The 18,586-nt window shown below is 41.7% G+C and overlaps 2 protein-coding genes across 3 annotated transcripts in view; both read left to right on the top strand.

Moving 5' to 3' along the window:
• The first annotated feature begins 942 nt into the window (after nt 1–942).
• On the top strand, nt 943–4,663 carry LOC114037060. Its single transcript, XM_027853859.1, has 3 exons — nt 943–984; nt 1,027–1,534; nt 3,992–4,663. The coding sequence occupies exons 1-3, from the start codon at nt 943–945 to the stop codon at nt 4,099–4,101; spliced, it is 660 nt and encodes a 219-aa protein (XP_027709660.1). The 3' UTR covers nt 4,102–4,663.
• Nucleotides 4,664–10,166: 5,503 nt separating this feature from the next.
• NPHP1 (nephrocystin 1) overlaps nt 10,167–18,586 on the top strand; it is a 46,933-nt gene continuing 38,513 nt past the window's right edge. For both annotated transcript variants that reach the window (XM_027853959.1, XM_027853958.1), the window contains exon 1: nt 10,167–10,314. In XM_027853959.1, coding sequence (XP_027709760.1) covers nt 10,246–10,314 — 69 coding nt within the window. In that variant the 5' untranslated portion in view covers nt 10,167–10,245. The remainder of the gene's footprint in view (nt 10,315–18,586) is intronic.

Genomic DNA, 18,586 nt, shown 5'->3' with positions numbered 1-18,586 from the left:
TGGGCCGGACAAGACACCCCTCTCTGTCTGTCTTGATGAAAGAATACTCGACAACAAAGGAAAGCTTTCTCACAAAAGAGGAACTTACTAAGGAATTGGGAGGCTTCCAGAGACATGATCTGAGGGCTGGGGGCTGAGTAGCCCAGCACTCTCTCACCCAGTTTTGTGTAGCTGCACCAGGGAGAGAGATAAGGGTCTTGCTGGGGCCCACGCATCAGTAACTGCTAGGCACAGTGTCCTTGGGCTGGGGAGTGATTGTCAGAGACAGTGTTTCTGAGACTAGGGAGAAATTGGGGTCCAAGTACAAGCACAAGCACCCAAGCACCCCATCAATACCAGGGCCTTTCTAGAACTAAACTGCCAATCAATCAAACTCTACTTCAAAGAGCACAACTCTGAAGGGCTGGCCATATTGGTTGAATGCAAAATGTGCACTTGCCAAAAAGACTACTTTATGGAGAACTCACACGAGGCAAGAGTTCACATGATAGTCAGAAGAAGAGATATAAAGACACTCCCAAGGTCTCTCTTAAGAACTTTGGAACTGATTGTGTGTCATTGGAGACACTGGCACAGGACTGTTCAGCATGGTGTGCCCACATCAGAGAAGGTGCTGTGCTCTATGAGCAAAGCAGAATTGAAAAAGCTCAAAATAAATGGGAGATGCGCAAATTCCCCAAATGTTCATAGGAACTATTTGCGTCCGACCTGCTGTAGAGCATTCCAAGCTCGTATTGGTCTAATCAGTCACAGCTGGACACACTGTACAACTTGACTCTAACATAATGATGTTATTATCTATCCCCTAAGATACACTGTATATACATAGTTGTTTGTGCAGTCTCCCCCATTAGAATAGGAGTTCGTTGAGGTCAGGAGCATTTTGCTAGGGGTGGGAGTGGGGGGTAGGTACCATTCTCTGTATTAGCAGCTCTTACCACAATGCCCAGCACACAGCAAACTCTTCTTGCTCGTCTACTGACCGCACTGCCCCGACCTCTCTAGATCTCATATACCAAGAGGTAGAGCAGAGGGGAGCAGCGGGGAGCAGCGCAGACGCACTGGGCACAGGCCGGGGAGCGACGGGGCAAGAGCAGCGCAGGCGCACCGGGCACATCCACGACCGCGGGTTTCATCTCGGCTCGCGCTCACGGTCCTCCACCTTTCCCGGGGGCCGCCCGAGTGCAAGCCTTTTTGTCCCCGCTGCGCTGCCGTCCGGCGCTCCTGCTGTCGGGTGCCTGGTGCCGGGACTGGCATTGCCATGAAAGACTTAGCGGATCGGAAGCTGCGTGTGGCCGTGGCGGTGACCTTCGCCTCGGGCTTCTTCTTGGGCTGGCAGGCGTGCCGCATGTGGAGGCGCTTCCTGGGCTGGAAGAAGCAGCGGCTGCAGAAACAGCTGCAAGAAACGCAGAGGCAGCTGGACTTGTCCTGAGTGCCTGGACCCTCCCCGCCCCGAGGCAGCAGCTGCGGCGGCGGCGCCGCGGGCCTGAGGACCGGCCCGGGCCGCTTCGCCTCTCTCAGTGCGGAGCCTCGGGTGAGTCCGCGCCGCCGGGGCCGCGGGCCGGGCCGCGCGCCTGCCTCGCTTCGGGTGGGGGTGAGAGGGAGAGCCCCGACCGCCCGGGCCTCCTCTCCCCATGAGGGGAACGGGCATGCCCCTGGGCCCGCCGGGTGACCTTGGGAGCCACCGCGGCCTGGCTTCGGTCCGCGCCCCGCCGCCTTCGCTCGTGGGGTTCGGGTTCCACCCGGGCCTAGAGTGAGAGCTGGAGGGGGACTCATTCCCAGCATCTGGGGTGCCTGAGTAGGTGCCGTGCCGGAAACCTGGGAAACGAGTTGGGTGCTGATATTTCTGGAGCATGGATGGGCCCTGGTTGGTGCGGGGGGGGGGGGTAGGGGGACTGGTATATACCACCAAGTGTTTAGTTCTTCTATTTTTATGTCTGTGTGTGTCTGTATATGTATGTGTAATGTTCTCTTCTTACTCCCTTTCCCCTCTGGTCCACTCAAAAACTGCCCTGCAAATTGGAAAGGAAATCTTGTCCAGGTTATTGGTGGAGGGATGTGTCAGGACAATTCGTAATAATGCAGTGTTAAACAAGGGTTTCATTGAAAAGGGAAGGATATTGCAGGGACCTGAAAACCTTTCTTAAGTCACATGACTGTGGCAAATTCGAAGAAGTTTTATTCCTCTTAATAGATTAACCAGGTAAATGTTAAAAGAATGTTTACTCTCTACTGTACTTTGATGGGGAAGAGGATTTTGGTGGCATGTATATCACCTTTTACATTGACTAGTAAACTCTTGAAATTGTTTTGGTCTTTTAAAAAAAAATTTTTAAGGTTTCCAAATTATTTTTTTTATTGTAACTTTCTTACTCTGTGAGCATCAGAACCAGGGACATAAGAAGGCTTCTAGAATGATAACTCCATAGTCAGACTATCAAAGAACAGGACTCACCATTTCATTGCATTTATTCATGCTTTCATTTAGTTAACATATATTTTTTGAGAAACTATAATGTGCAAGGCACTGTGGGAAACACAAAAATAACAATCAGATAGTTTTAAATATATTTCACATTTGGTGGCATCATATGGAAACCATTTTATTTTTATTGACATTTTTACATTGATTAGATTGGGCTTATATATCCTTTCTTCCCTCTACAACTAACAGTCCATCTCTTGTGACAAATTTTGTTTTGAAAGGGGAAGAAGAAACAGTTCAATAAAACCACATATTTCAATTGGGTCTAACACTATTTTTATGCAATGTCCTACACTCATAGTCTCCCACTTCTGCAAAGAAGGAGATGGACTCTGGACCATAGTTTAAAGCTTTTTTTCTTTTCAAACTGATGGGATTTTTGATGCTCTGAATATTTTAATTCAAAGCCTCATTTGTTCTTAAGAAGCATTGGGACTTTTAATCACTTTAACATTAAGGTTTTTGTTGTTTTGTTTTTGCTGTGGATCTGTAATATTTGTGTGGAAATTCTTGCCAGAGCTAGCTAGTATGTATCAGGAAGGAGCTGAACTCAGGTCTTCTTCACTCTTAGGTCATCACTTTGTATACTTTGCCTTTCTTGAAAGACTAATAGAAACTTTCAGTGGGTATGGAAAATATTCTGGGCATGTGGGTTTAATCCCATCTCTGTTACTGCCTTGCTCTGTGATCAAGCAAATTACTTCCTCAATTTGAGCATGATTCCTAATTTTGTGAAATAAAGGGATTGGGATAATTTAAGGTTCCTGCCCATTCTAATCTTTCATGAGTCTCAGTGAGTGTACACTCAGTAATCATGTATTAGTCTTTTCCATCCAAGAGGGTCTTTCATATACCCTGTGCAAATACTGTTTGTCAAGATTTTGGCAGCAGTATGTGTTACCTTGGACCAGTCACTCACTTCCCTGGACTTCGGTTTTCTCATCTGAAAAATGGAGGAGATCGGACTAGATAATCCCAAAGGTCCCTTCCAACTCTGAAATCATATTTTATGATTTAAAAAATTGGTTTTGGCCCCAGCTCTGCCTTGCAAAAAAAAATCATTTAACGATTTGGACCAGATAATCTTTAATCGGTAGTAGATCATACAGTGGAAGCAACTGTTGGTACAATTGAGACAGGTCCTGGAGTCAAGAAAACCTGAGTTCAAATCCAGTCTCTCTCCAGGGGTTGTTCTAAGGATCAAAAGAGATCTTTGTAAAATCAATTAGCTTAGTGCTTATTCCCTTCCCTTAACTGTCCCTCCTACTCATTTCCTCTGTCTTAAAGGTAAATTTAAGGCCCAGAGAAGTTATGTGACTTCTGTACACTTACTAGCTAATCACACCTTGTCCTCCAGAAAATTCTTCCAGTTAGTATGATAATATTTGCATTTATATATATTTGGTAAATTGTAGCCCAGTCTTGCAGAATATTGGAAAGTGTTATAATAGAAAGTATTAATTTAATAGCTATATGTAACTAATTATTTATTTCTGTTTCTAACAGCTTCTCGAAGATGTACACAGAGCACTGGACAGAAACAACTTCTCCCTTATCAATTGATTTTTATCTTTAAAATTAAAAAAGTTGGACTCCTTTTGAATCTCCTTTTTTAAAAGGAGAAAATAGTACTGAATATCCTTATTCGATGAATAGTTTTGTAGGACCGAAGGTCAGAAGAATAAGGTTATTTCATCTGGTAATAATGGTTATACCTGAACAAACCATTTTGCTCACAAGGACTTTGTGAAAATAAGTGAGATGATGTGTGTAAGATACTTTGAATTTCTGAGAAGATTCCAAAGAAGTACGAAATGTACCTATAATAGTATCGTTATTGGCAAGAATCTTATTTGTGAAAAATTTGTAAAACTGTGAGTTGAAGTAATTCAGTGTTGACTCTAAATTTTGTAATCTGTTCTTGACTTAATTTGTCAGTTCCAGTGTACTGCAATTTTTTTTTAAAAGGGAAAAAGTGCCCTTGATTATACTAACATAGTAAGTAGTACCACTCTACCTCCTCAAAAGATAAGTAATTATGTCACTTTGGGTGCTTGGGTTGTTGAGCTAATCAGAAGGTTGTTGAACAAGGTTCTCTCTGCTGTATTAAGGAATCTTACCCTTAATGACATGTATACAAATTATTTGTCTACTTTAATATATATTATAAAAGTTTAATTGATGGCTTTTGTTTTTACATCACAATCATATCCAAATATACTCCACCTCCCCTATTTCTCTTTTGACAAAAAGTTCAGCAAAAAACACCCAACACTTTTATCTCATCTCACAGTGATAGAATTTTCAACACTTTTGTTCTTTCCCCACCCCACCTTTGCATTGAAAGAAAAAAAGAAAGAGCATTTCCTCATCTTTTCTTCAGGGCCACACTTGGTTATTGGAATTACATACATATAGCGTTGTTTTGATTTGTCGTTTTAGTTTACATTGTGGTTGTGTATATTTGTTTTCTTGGTTCTACTTCACAGTGTCTCAGCACCTATATATCTTCCCCTGTTTCTCAGAATTGCTTGTTTTTGTTGGTTTGGTTTTTTTTTAATGCAAGAATATTCCATTACATTTATATTCAGCAGTCATTTAGCAATTTCCCAGTTGATGGGCATCCACCTTGTTTCTAGTTCTTAGCCCTCTTTTTGTAGTAGCAATGAATATTTTGGTATTTATAGTATTTCTGTCTGGCCTCCTTGCCTTAGGTGCCAAACAGAGGTTATCTGTGGATCAGAAGACATTTTAGTCACTTCTTCTTGCATAATTTCAAATTGTTTTGCAGAATGGTTGGACCAGTTCAGGTCCGCCAACAATTTATTAATATTCCTCTCTTCCGATAGTCCTCTTACTGACTTGCCATTTTTGCCATCAACAAATTTACAAAGGTTGCTTCAGTATGGCTTTTAAGATAACTACAGAATAGGGAAAAAGGTTTTATGTATAGTTTTTTTTCCTTCATTTTCATATAATCATCTTTCTTGCTTTCAACTTACATTTTGAGTAAAGTACTTTATTGTTGAAATCTTGAACTATACTTTTGCATCAACCAGAAAAAGAGTTTGAATTTTTATCTCTATCCAGAACCTCTTCCTTCCCTACCCTCTACACCTTTTGTCCTGTAAAGACAATCAGCTTATTTCTTCACCCAGGTCAAGCTGTTCCAGGTGCTAGGTTCACACCACCATAGTGATAGACTCTTGCTGCCTCTTTTAAGTCTGTCTGTTCTCATGAGCTTCTCCCCTTAGTGAATCTCTTTTCCTCTTTGATTCCCACTGCTCTGCTAATTATAGCATTCTGATATCATCCTACTTGTTTACCTTTCCTCCCTCTAACATACATCTTGTTTCATACTCTAATGTCATCCCTATTTTTATTTTTTATACTAAGTTAAAATACATGTTTTGGTGTGTTTATCTTACTGCATTTAGATAAGAATGCCATTAAATAATGGGATTCTTTGCCCTAGTCTTACCTCTGATGCCTCATTCTGGTGGTAAGATGATCCTGATATCTTCAAGGCTGTGCCAGCTGATAAGTTATGGCAGGTCCTACCGAACTGGAAAGCCTTCAGTTATATGCCTGGCAATGGGCTTGATTTTTGTAATCCATTGAACAATCTACATTTGTTAAGAACTTCATCCCTGGCTTAAGGATGATAAATACTTTGGATATAGCAACTCCAGATGACCTACTAAGTCACAAAATATTTATAATCAGCCTGAGCTCATGTTCTAATGGAGACAACATATAAATAACTATATATAAGATAGATATAGATAGATTATATTTAGAGAGAGAATGAAGAGGATAGAATGCTGGTCCTAAAGACAGGAAGATTCAAGGAGTTCAAATCCAGCCTTAGACACTACTAGCTATGTGACCCTTGACAAATCAACTCATTTGCTTAAAAGAGCCCATCCTAGATCACTGCATTGTTTTGACAGAGAGGTTTGCATAGCTCAGTGAAACTGAGTTATTCCGTGCAGTTACCTGGGTCATAATGGAGAGCTCTGACAAAAAAAAAAAAAAAAATCCACTGGAGAAGGAAATGGCAAACTACTCCAGTATCTTCCATGGAGTTTTCCCCATGGAAAAAATAATTCTTGGAGTCATGAAGAATTGGACATATGAACGATAGAAAGGTAATCTCAAGAGGCACTGATGGGGGAGGGGGGAAAAGTTTATGAAGGGTCACCTGCAGAAGACGGGATTCGAGTTGAAGCTTGAAGGAAGCCAGGGAAACTTTAACGTTGGGGTGAGAAGGGTGAACATTTCAGGCATGGATAGTAATAGGGAAATCTGGAAGAGAAGGTAGGGGAGATGAGTTCTGTGTTACATATGTTGAGTTTGAGGTGTCTGGAATATCTAGTTCAGAAGGTCCAATAGGCAGTTAGTGATTGAAGACTAGAACTTAGGAAGAAGGTATTTAGTTCTGGGAATCAATCTGCATAGAGATCATAGTTGGAACCATGGGAGCTGATGAGGTCACCAAGCCAGATGACAGGGAGAAGAGAATTCTAGACAGACTTTTAGGGAACACCCATGTTCATCTTGTATTTTAGTAAGTGTATAGATCATTGTCAACATTTGTTAAAGAGGTTAGTGTAGAAGGGAACCAGAATTCAATGTTGCTGAAAGGGAACGCAAGGCATTATTGATCAGGTAGCAAAGCTGGGATATAGTACACATGGAAAATAAGCAGATGGGTCAATGTGGACCTTGTACTATGGTTCGGACCTCACCAGTTTCTTTGAATCATGAGAACCCTATAGACAAAGTATACACAATATGTAGATTCCAGCAACAAAGTGGATAAAGAGCTAATTGACTAGTTGTAACCCAAGTTTTGATTAATAGATCAATTTTAACCTAGGGATCTGTCTCCAGTGGAATGTTTCAGTATTCTGCCCTCGAACAGTCTTGTTCAAAGTTTCTGCTGGTGACCTGAATGAAGGAAAATGCTATGCTATTTCAAGTTTAAGAATGACAGGAAACTGGAAGGGATAATTAACACATTAGGTAATAGAATTGGCATCCAAAGAGATCTCAACAATCTAGAATGATAAAATTAACTCTAACATAGATACATGTAAAGACTTGTTTCTTGGAGTGCTGAAAGTTGGGTTCCCTTTCCCTTGCGGTGGATCCTGAAGATCCTAAGGATATACATAAAAACCAATTATGATCAACTGGGTTTTATCTAAAGTGAGCTAGCTTTAAAGTACCAATTAATACAGGCACTCTAATACTAAAGCTGGTAGAGCTGTGTTCCTGAAAGCAATTTGGAATTATGCAAATAAAATGACTAAAATGTTCATATTCTTTGACCAAGAGATTCGGCTGTTAGGCATATACCCCAAGGAGGTCATTGATTTAAAAAAAAAAATAGGTTCCATATGCAACAAAACTATAGTGGTGCTTTTTGTAGTGAGAAAAAGAGGAAACAAAGCAAGTGACCATCAATTGAGGAAAGATTAAACTAATTGTGGTACGTGAATATAACGAAATATTACTGTGCTGTAAGAAAAGACAATATAATGAATGCAGAGGATCATGAAAAACCATAAATGAATTTATGCAAAGTCAAGTAAACAGAGGCAAGAAGACAATAGAAGATGACTACAACAATGTAAATGGAAAGAATAATCAAAACAATTGAAAATGAATGTTGCCAAGTTATAAAAAGCAAGCTTGGCCCCAAAGAAAAGAAAGAAGAAAACAACGCCCCCACCACCACCTAGTTTTCAGAAGTGGAGAGATGAAAAATGCCATACATTGTCAGATTTTTTAAAAATACATTGGTGTTTTCAGCTAGTGAATAAACATGTATTAAGTACCTACTACATGCCAGACACTGCAAAGCCCTGAAGACACAAAGAAAAGTAAAGGATAGTCCCTGTTCCGGAGGAGTTCACAATTTAATTGAGGGAGGGGGGAGGAGGGAGAGGAAAGAGAAGAGAGAAAACTATAAAGAAGCTATATACAGAATAAATTGGAAATAAAGAGGGAAGGCACTAGAATTGAGGAGTATCAGGAAAGGTGGAAGCATGTAGAAGATGAAATTTTATTTGGGATTTGAAAGAATACAGGAGATGAGATTATTCCAGGTATGTGGGACAGCCTGAGAAAATACCTAAAGTTGAGAGATAGAGTTTTGTTCAAGGAACAGCAACAGGCCAGTGCCTTTGGAGTGCAGAGCACATAAAGGGTATAAGGTGAAAGAAGACTAGAAAGGTGGATAGGACAGGTTATAAAGGGCTTCAAAAGCCAGACAAGATTTTATGTTTTTTTCGTGGAGGTGATGGGAAGTTCAATCTGACAGCTAAGTGGAAGAGGACAGGAGTACTGAGGTTTGTGGCAGGAAGGCCACTGTAATAGTCCAAGCATGAGATGATGAAGGCCTGCAACAGGATGGTGGTGCTATGGGAGGAGAGGCAATGGTGTGGGGAGGGTGCAGTAAAGGAAAGATCTTAGGAAGGTCAAATGTTCAGGCCTTGGGAACAGACTGCATATAGGAGGTGAAAGAGTAAGGAAATGAGGATAACACCTAGATTATGAGTCTGGGTGACTGGGAAGATGGTGTTTCCCTGGATAATAATAAGGAAGAGAGGAAGATTTGGAAGGATAACTAATGAATTTAGTTTTTGACTTGTTGAATTTAAGATGTCTACAGGACATCCAGTTTAAGATGTACAATTGACAAGATCAACAGAGGTTAGGGCTGGATAAGTAGATTTGAGAACCATCAACATACAGATCATTGAATCCAGGGAGCTGATATGCTCCCAAATGAAATAGTATAGAGGATGAAAAGAAGAGAATTAAGGCCACAGCGCTGTGGGACACCCACCTTTAGCCCCGAGTGATTTGGATGAAGATCCAGCAAAAAAGATGGTACAAGGGAATTTCTACAGAGGTCAGCTTGTTCTTGTAACAGGGAGAGATAGTGAGATAGTTTACCTCACTGGGCCCGCTCATGAGTTATTGCCAGAGGTGGGGTCTTTGAGCTGGGGAGAAAATTGTCAGGGATAGTGTTTTGAGGCTAGAGAGAAAAATAGTCTTGTATCTGACCTCCGAGTACAGGCACCCAAGCGAGGGAATGTATTTATAGTAGACCCAATGAGCACGGTTTTCTAATTTTCTCTAACTTCACTCAGCTGCACGTGAATAGGAGCAAAGGCAGTGGACAGCTGCAGCACAAATATCATTCCAAATAATGCTGCCGCTAACTCGAAAACCCCCATTTTACTGACGTGTCTAAAGTCACTTGCCTAAAGTTACACCGCCACTAAGCGTCACCTACTCTGCCTCTAAGCCTAGCAGCTCTTGCTGAATTATTAAGACGTTCTACGAACCATTAGGAATGAATGGACGCGGATCCAGAAGGCATCTCCCGGGCCCCTCCTCTTCCTAGGACTATAGGCGGCGGGAGACTTTCGAAAAGTCCCAGGGAAACTGCGCAAGGCCATTGCATTCTGGGACATGTAGTTCGGTGGGCCGTTGGCACCCGCTCATTACCTCGAAGCGCCATGTCTGAGACTGGGGGAAGCTCGGCTGGGCTTTCGGGGGGCGGAGGCTTCGGCCTGACCTTTGACCTTAGTCTTTGTGCCCGCTTCGGGGTCCTCTCTTCCGACTGGGATTCTGCGCGCGCGCAGTGATGGTGTCAGTGAAGTTGCCGCCGCCGTCACGTCGGTCTCCTTGACGACGGGCACCAAGCGTCTGGGAGCCTCCCGGTCGCAGCCGCGGCGGGAATGCTGAGCGGGAGGGGCCGCGGGCCCCTGCAGACGGTGCAGCGCCGCAGCCAGGACCTCCGAAAACAGGTAGCGACCCCCCCCCCCCGCCCCCGGGCTTTCGCCTTGTCCGACCCGGTGCCTCGGGCCTCAGGGGACCCTGAAGGGCCCAAGAGGGGGAGACGGGCCTGGGGGCCCCGGGAGCACCCCTACTCACTCGCTCGCCTTATGAGGCTTCCAGCCCCTAGAGTCTCTGGTCTCCCTCCTTTGAGCTGCCCAAACACCGTCTTGATGCAGGGGCCACGGGTGAGCTGGAGCCACAAGAGCTGAGTTCGAATCCCAGCTGCTCCTCTTCAGTGCTGCCTGGCCAGCCCCTTCCCTCTCCCTGGCCCTTAGTTTCCCTCCTGTGCCAAATGAAGAGGTTGGCTACAGATGAACAGATCCTTGAGAGCACTGAGGGGGTCGGAGTGAGATTGCCTTCTCTCTGGCCAGGTAGAAGGGGGATATAACATGAAACTGCATGGGATAAGTAGATTTAAATGGTATGAATTAAAACTCTCGGGGCTCCCTATTGCCTCTAGGATGAAATAGAAACTTTCTCAGTTTAGCTTTTAAACCCCCACACAACCTGCTCCCAAGCTATCTTTCCAGCCTCCTCGGGCATCATTACTCCTGCATTCTTCGTTCCCTCAAATTGGCCTTCTCTCTGTTCCTCATACGTAATGCTCCCTCTCTTATCTCCCTGCGTTTGCACTAGTTTGGAACGCACTCCCACACAGTCCCTTTATTCTTCTAAGATGTAGAACAGATACTAACTTCTACAAGGGATGTTTCCTGATTCCCTCCTTCTACTGGGGCACTAGGGCCCTCCCTCCCAAACTACCCTGTAAATAGATAAAGCATATATTAAGGGTTTACCATGTGCCAGGCACTGTGCTAAGGCTGGGAATACAAATACAATACAAAAATACAGTGCACAGCCTCAAAGCTTACATTCTAATGGGAGAAGATATAAAAAGGGAGCTAGAAGGAGCAGGATGATTGGCAAGGCAGAGAAGTAATCTGGAGGTGCAGGGGCAGACTGGAGTTGAAAGTGAGCATGACTCCTTCCTCAGATAGAAATCATATTTAACTACTTTGTATATCTTTGTTTTTGTTAATTTTCTATTTAGAAATATATTTTAATATAAATATATACAAATAAATGAGAACTACTGGAGATGGACCTGTATGCAGTGGGAGACCCCAGCCTTTTTAAGCTAAGGTCTTTGGCAAGTCTCAGTTTGACTGAGGCAACAACCATTCAGTGATTAAGGCTAGGTAAGAAATGAGGAAGAAGAAAATATATTTATATTTTATATTTAAAATATGTATATATTTTTATGTGTACTTCACTCCCCCTTTGGAATATAAGCTCATTGCAAATGGGGATTGTTTTGTTCATTGGGCTTCTTTCAATCACTACCACAGCCTTAGCATATAGTAGGTAATCAACAAATATATGCTGTTTGATTGATTGAAAAGAAGGGTGGTGTAATGGAAAGGTTTCCTGGAAGAGGTAGTATTTGGGTTGGACATGGAGAGGATTGGTAGGAATTCAACAAACCGAAAGGGGCATCTGAGGCAAGGGCAGCACTGTATCTAGTGAGCAGGTAGAGAGTAGCAAGTTGGGCTGAAATATAGAAGGTGAATGAACCAGAATTTGGAGGGCTTTGAATGCTAGCCAGGCAAAATGGGTAATACGTAGATAATAGGGAGCTAGGAAGCTTTTTTAGAGGATTTATGGGATCAAATTTGTGGATAAAAATGATCTGGTAGTTATAGGAAAGGTGGGTTCAATTCAACAAGCATTAGTTAGCTTCAGTCAAGAAGACCTAGGTTCAAGTAATACCTTTGACACATAGTAGCTATTTAACTTGGAGCAAGTGGTTTAGCTTTCTAGGCAACTCTCTGATACCATACATTGTAGATAAGATGCAGACCTGTATTGGGAGAGGGATTTTCTTTATCTATGAAAAGTTTTTTGTGACACTGCTTTCTACTTAGTCTCCTCCTACTTGTCAGACACTCTTTGCTGGATCTTCATCCAGATCAGGTCTACTAATTTGTAGTCAATCTGGAGGTGGAAGACCTTGAGGCCATCCTCTGCTAGACTTAATCACTGAATGGGGATTGCCTCAGGCAAACCGAGACCTGTTAAAGGCCCTAGCTTAAAAAGTTGAAGGTCTCCCACTGTATCCAGGTACATCTCCAGTAGTCCTGATTTATATCTCAACAGATGACTCCAGAGGAGAGAGTGAGGCTGGTGACTTTGCACAGCCCTCCCTCACTTAAATCCAATTCACCCGCATGTCATGGCATCACCTCCCTGATGTCATGGTCCTCTTCAATAAGGAAGGACAAACAACAACAACTAATTGTAGTCATCCCCCAAAATGCTCTGTCTTGGGCCCTCTTTTCTTCTCTTCTCCTCCTATACTATTTTACTTGATGATCTAATCGGCTTTCATAAATTAAAATCATCTGTATGCAATTAGCATTTCCTAATCACCAGTCTCCCATCTCCCAACTGTCTACTGGACAGCTCAAGCTGCATATTCCATGCAGCTTAAACTCATATCCAAAACTGAACTCATTATCTTTCCCCTAATCTCTCCTGCTCTTTCCTAACTTCCCTATTACAGTCCAGGGAAACATCTTCCTGGAGACAGAATATTGTGTATAAGAAACTGTTGCCATAATCCTCCAATTTGGTAATAAAGATATTCCACTGAAGATGGAACATTCTAATGAAGATGGTGATGAAGGTGGCAGTAGGAATAGAGAGGAGGGAGACCTGTGTCTGAGATTTCCACACATCGCTGAGGCAGACAGGGTTGCAATCAAAGAACCATGCATCTTTAGAACTGGAAGGTACCAGAGAAGTCTATTTTGGAGAATTTTGGTGCAGTGGGATGAATGCTGGTTTGGGAGCCAGGAGATGGGTTTGAATACGGCCTTTGTCAATTACTTCCTGTGTGACCTTGGACAAATCACTACCTCTCTTGGCCTCAGTTTCATTATCTGTTAAAATGAAAAGGGTCTCCTAATGACCTCTGACATCTCCAGCTCTGAATTTATGATCCTCTGTGGCTCATTTTATGCCTTTCTGAGAAGGTTCAAAGAGTGAAAAAGACTGACCCAATGCCTTTTATCCAGTTGGTAATAGAACCAGGAGTGGTTTCCAGATCCCCTCTTCTCTGCTCTTGCTGCTACACTGAACTGATTCAAAGGGGTCAACTGTACCACCTATCAACACTAAGAAATCTTTCTTCAGCTAAACTCCCATTACAGTGAAAGGATTGTCCAGTTTTTCATCTGGTCAGTTACTAAATTCAGTTGTTACTGAGTCATCCTTTTGTGATCATTCACAGGTGAGAACTTTATTAAGGTGTCTGTATTATATCCAGTGTTGGTCTTTCTCTTCTAAAAGCAGGAAAAACTCTTGGAGGCAGTGTTTCACAGTGAATCAGAAGTACAGTGCTATAGTAGAAATGAAGCCCTTCAGGAACAGAAATCGGAGAACTGTGTAGAACTAGGTAGGTCAGCACGTCAAGGTTCAGTCAATTCAGTAAGAATTTTTTTAAGTACCCACTGTGCACAGGGAACCATGCTAGGCACTGGGGATAAAATGCACAATAAAGGAGCATGCATTCTACTGGGAGATACAGCCTTTAGATAGACAAAAAATGCAAAGTAATTTGAGGGAGGAAAGAATATTGTAAAGTGTCTCATTCTAAACTAGAGATATAGGAGGATTCTGGAGGATTATGAAAATAAATCAATCAGCAAGCAAACATTATGTGCCAGGCATGGCTATATACTAGGGCTGCCAAGACAAGGGGAAGGGGAGAAGGGAAGAGGAAGAGAATAAGTATTTATACGGAGCCTACTATGTGCCAGGTTCTGTGCTATGCATTTTTTTCCAAAATAATTGAATTCCTTTGGAATCCTGTGTATTTTGTTTTATGCATTTAAAAATCATATTCTGAGAAGATTGCATAGGTTTTCATACACTGTCAAAGTGGGACACAGCACACAAAAAGGGTAAGAACTATCTTAGAGCTTCACATTTATGGTGGTACCAAGACACAGCTGCTGCCTCCAATATCTGTTCCCTTTTATTATTTTTAAGTAATACTTTATTTTTCCCCAATTATATGTAAAACACAATTCTTAATATTTATTGTCCTTTTTTTAAAGTTTTGAATTCCAAATTCTATCCCTCTTCTTTCCCTTCCCCCCTCCCTGAGACAGTAATCCATCTGATATAGGTTATACATGTGCAATCATGTAAAACATTTCCATATTAGTCATTTTGTACAAGAAAACTCAAAAATGGAAGGAAGAAAGGAAAGATGGGAGGGAGTGAGAGAGAGGAAAGAAAGAAAGGAAGGAAGGAAGGAAGAAAAGAAAGAAGTATGCTTTGGTCTATATTCAGATGACATCAGGTTTTTCTCTGGAGATGGATATCATTTTTCTTCATGAGCCTTTTGGGATTGTGTTGGGTCATTGTGTTGCTTAGAATAACTAAGTCATTCACAGTTGTTCATTGTACAATATTGCTGTTACTATGTACAGTCTTCTGGTTCTGCTCACTTCATTTTGTATCAGTTCATATAAGTCTTCCCAGATTTTTTTTCTGAAATCATCCAGTTTGTCATTTCTCATATGTGCTAAACATTTTTACAAATATTATCTCATTTGATCCTTACAACAACCCTCTGAAGTAGGTGCTGCTATTATCCCCATTATATAGTTGAGGAAACTGATGCAAAGAGAATTAAGTGATTTGCCCAGGGTCACACAGCTGTCTGAGGTCACATTTGAACTCATGTCTTCCTGACTCCAGGCCCAGCATTCTTTCCACTATGCCATCAGCTGCAACAAATGAAACAGTCCCTGATCTCAAGGAGTTTACATTATAGTAGGGAAGACAACATTGATAGACAGATAGATAGACAAACACACACGTACATACACACACAGAGCATTTGTTAAGTGCTTACTGCATGCCAGGCATTGTACATAAGTAAGCATGAGGTAAATTTGGTGGGGAGGGCACTGCTTCACTGGAGGACCTAGAGGGACACGTACGACCCCAAGGCCACAGGTTCCCCACCCTGATCCAGGTAAATAAAAAAGGGCTCCGAGTAGGGGGTGGCACTTGTACAGACCTTTGAAGGAGACAAGATATTCTCAGAGGCTGAAGTAAAGTAGAAGTTCACTCTAAGCACAGGCACAGCCAGGGTAAAGGTAAGGAGGCTGGAGATGGCATATCCTGGCTGTGCCATAGAGTTTGCAAAAGCGGATAATGTGTATTATTGGTCAGGTTTGGAAAGAATTTTTAAAAGTTAACCAGAGGAGCTTATATTTGATCCTAATGGCAATAGGGAGCTGTTGACCTTTATTAGAACAGGGGAGTGATATGGTCAGACCTGTACTTTAGGCAAGTCACCTTGGCAATTGTATGAAGAAAGGGCTAGAGGCAAGGAGACCAATCCAGAGGCTATTGCCGTAGTCCAGGTGAGAGGAGGTCGCTGTGTGAATAGAAAGAAGGGGTAGATGTGAGAGTGGGTATAACAGTAGGAATGCCAGGATTTGGCAAGGGACTAAATATGTGAAGTCAGGGAGAGGGAGGCGTCAAGCACAGCTCTAGGGTTGTGAACCTAGATGAATGCCAGTGTGCCCTCAACCAAAACAGAGTCCCACCAGTACAACCAAGATTAGGAGGGAAGCAGAAAATTGGGAAAGAATTTTTACAACCAATGTCTCTGATAAAGGCCTCATATCTAAAATGTAGAGAGAACTGAATCAAATTTGTAAGAATACAAGTCATTCCCCAATTGATAAATGGTCAAAGGATATGAATAGGCAGCTTTCAGGTGAAGAAATTAAAGCTATCTATAGTCATTTGAAAAAATGTTCTGAATCTGGGGCAGCTAGGTGGCGCAGTGGATAGAGCATCAGCCCTGAAGTCAGGAGGACCTGAGTTCAAATCCAGCCTCAGACCAACACTTGACACTTACTAGCTGTGTGACCCTGGGCAAGTCACTTAACCCCAATTGCCTAAAAAAAAAAACTAAAATAAAAAAAATGTTCTAAATCACTATTGATTAGAGAAATGCAAATCAAAACAACTCTTAGGTACCACATCACACCTATCAGATTGGCTAATATGACAAAACAGGAAAATTATAAATGCTGGAGAAGAGGTGGGAAAATTGGAACACCAATGCATTGTTGGTAGAGTTTGTTGGTAGAGTTGTGAACTGATCCAGTCATTCTGGAGAGCAATTTGGACCTATTCCCAAAAGGCTGTAAAATGTGTGTACCCTTTGACCCAGCAATACCATTTCTAGGTCTGCATCCCAAAGAGATCATAAAAATGGGAAAAAGACCCAGATGTACAAAAATATTTGTAGCAGCTCTTTTTGTGGTGGCCAATAATTGGAAATTGAGGGAATATTCATCAATTGGAGAATGGCTGAACAAGTTGTGGTATATGAATGGAATACTGTTGTGCTATAAGAAATGATGAATGGGTGGACTTCAGAAAAACCTGGAAGGACTTGTATGGTCTGATGCTGAGTGAAGTGAGCAGAACGAGGAGAATGTTGTACACGGTAACAGCCACATTGTGTGATGACTAACTTTGGTAGACTTAGCCCTTCTCAGCAATTCAAGGATCTAAGACAACTCCAAAAGACCCATGATGGAAAATGCCGTCCACATCCAGAGAAAGAACTATGGAGTCTGAATGCAGATGGAAGCATACTATTTGCTCTCCTTTTTCTTTTTGTTTTGTTTCTTCTTTCTCATGCTTCCTCCCATTTGTTCTTTACAGCATGACTGATGTGAAAATATGTTTAATAAGAATGTATATGTAGAGCCTGTATCAGATTGCATGCAGTCTTGGGGAGGGAGGCAGAGAAAATTTAAAACTCAAAAGCTTATGGAAGTGAATGTTGAAAACTAAACATAAATTGATTAATTTTTTTAAAAGAACAAAGTAAATACAATGAAAGGTGTAGAAAGTTAGAGATGTGAAATAAAAAATGGAATGGGGAGAAAAATAGAGTCCCAGAAGTAGGGTTTAGGTGGGAAAGATAATAAACTCAGCTTTGGACTTGTTGAGTTGGAGTTGGAGATACATATAGTACACCAATTTGGAATATCCAAAATGTAAGCCTGGAGCTCAGGAGAGAACTAGGGCTGGATGTTTAGATATGTAAATTATCTACTTAGAAATGATAATTATCCATGGGAAATTCAGGGGTGTGCTGGTAAATGTTTAACAACTGGCTCTCTAGAAGAAAAAAAAATTTTAAGATTAATATGCATTATCAGCTCTTTCTCCATCATTTAAGTCTAGACAGTTGACAAAACAAGAAATAAAGCCCTGATTTGTAGCAATTGCCGGTTTATTTCTGAGGTGTAAATGCTCACACTGAAAATTTAGCAGTGGACCCTGAGCAAGTTTGAGCTGGCTCCACCACACCCCCGAAGTGATAAAGGTGCTAAGTGAGAAAATTTGAGAGAAAAGAAGGCCTGGAACATAGCCTTAGCATACATGCACATGCACAGTTAGGAGGTATGATTTGCTTAATGAAATAGCAAAAGATAATTATAAAATGAAGCCTCTAAGGAAAGGTTAGAAAAATTTAGATTATTCAGCATGAACATGAGAAACTGTAAAGTTAGAGTGTATAAAGAGCTTTTAGACAATTCAAGCCAACTATTTTCTACAGAAAACCAGCTTAGAGGAAATGAGACACAGTAAAAGGAAATGAGCCAAATTGCAGACCATTTCCCTTAGTGCAAATAGCCCAACAGCTCACTACATTTTGTTCAAAATTATTGACCACCCCAGAGTTGCCTGAATTAGGTAGCTGACTTGTTGACTCTGAACATTTAGGGTGTTAATTAACATTTTTTAGCAAACAGTTTCTAAGTTAGCTACATTTAATTTCTTTCCTTTTCTCTCCAATCTGTCTTCTCTGGATAATCAATAAATGCTGTGTTGTTGTTGTTGTTCAGTTGTTTCACTCCAACTCTTCTTGACCCCATTTGGGGTTTTCTTGGCAAAGATCCTGGTTGGTTTGCCACTTCCTTCTCCAGCTCATTGTACAGACGAGGAAACTGAGGCTAACAGGGATAAGTGACTTGGCCGGGGTTACACAGCTAATAAATGTCTGAAGTCACATTTGAACTCAGGAAGATGAGTTCAGGGCTGGCACTCTATCCACTGCACCACCAGTCAATGCAGTGGAGGCACAGATATAAAAAGTATATGTGCATGTGAGCCTACTTACTCTTACTC

The sequence above is a fragment of the Vombatus ursinus genome, unplaced genomic scaffold, assembly GCF_900497805.2.
Source record: "Vombatus ursinus unplaced genomic scaffold, bare-nosed wombat genome assembly UNPS02010219.1, whole genome shotgun sequence".
NCBI classification, from domain to species: domain Eukaryota; kingdom Metazoa; phylum Chordata; class Mammalia; order Diprotodontia; family Vombatidae; genus Vombatus; species Vombatus ursinus.
Note: the sequence above shows the minus strand (reverse complement) of the source record. Positions and strands in the feature narration are given on the sequence as shown.

Excerpts from the sequence above, each read along its gene's own strand:
- LOC114037060 (XM_027853859.1), top strand. The coding sequence starts at position 943 with ATGCCCAGCACACAGCAAACTCTTCTTGCTCGTCTACTGACC. Across the intron at positions 985-1,026 it reads TTCTTGCTCGTCTACTGACC|AGCAGAGGGGAGCAGCGGGG; the intron begins GCACTGCCCCGA and ends ACCAAGAGGTAG. Across the intron at positions 1,535-3,991 it reads CTCTCAGTGCGGAGCCTCGG|CTTCTCGAAGATGTACACAG; the intron begins GTGAGTCCGCGC and ends TGTTTCTAACAG.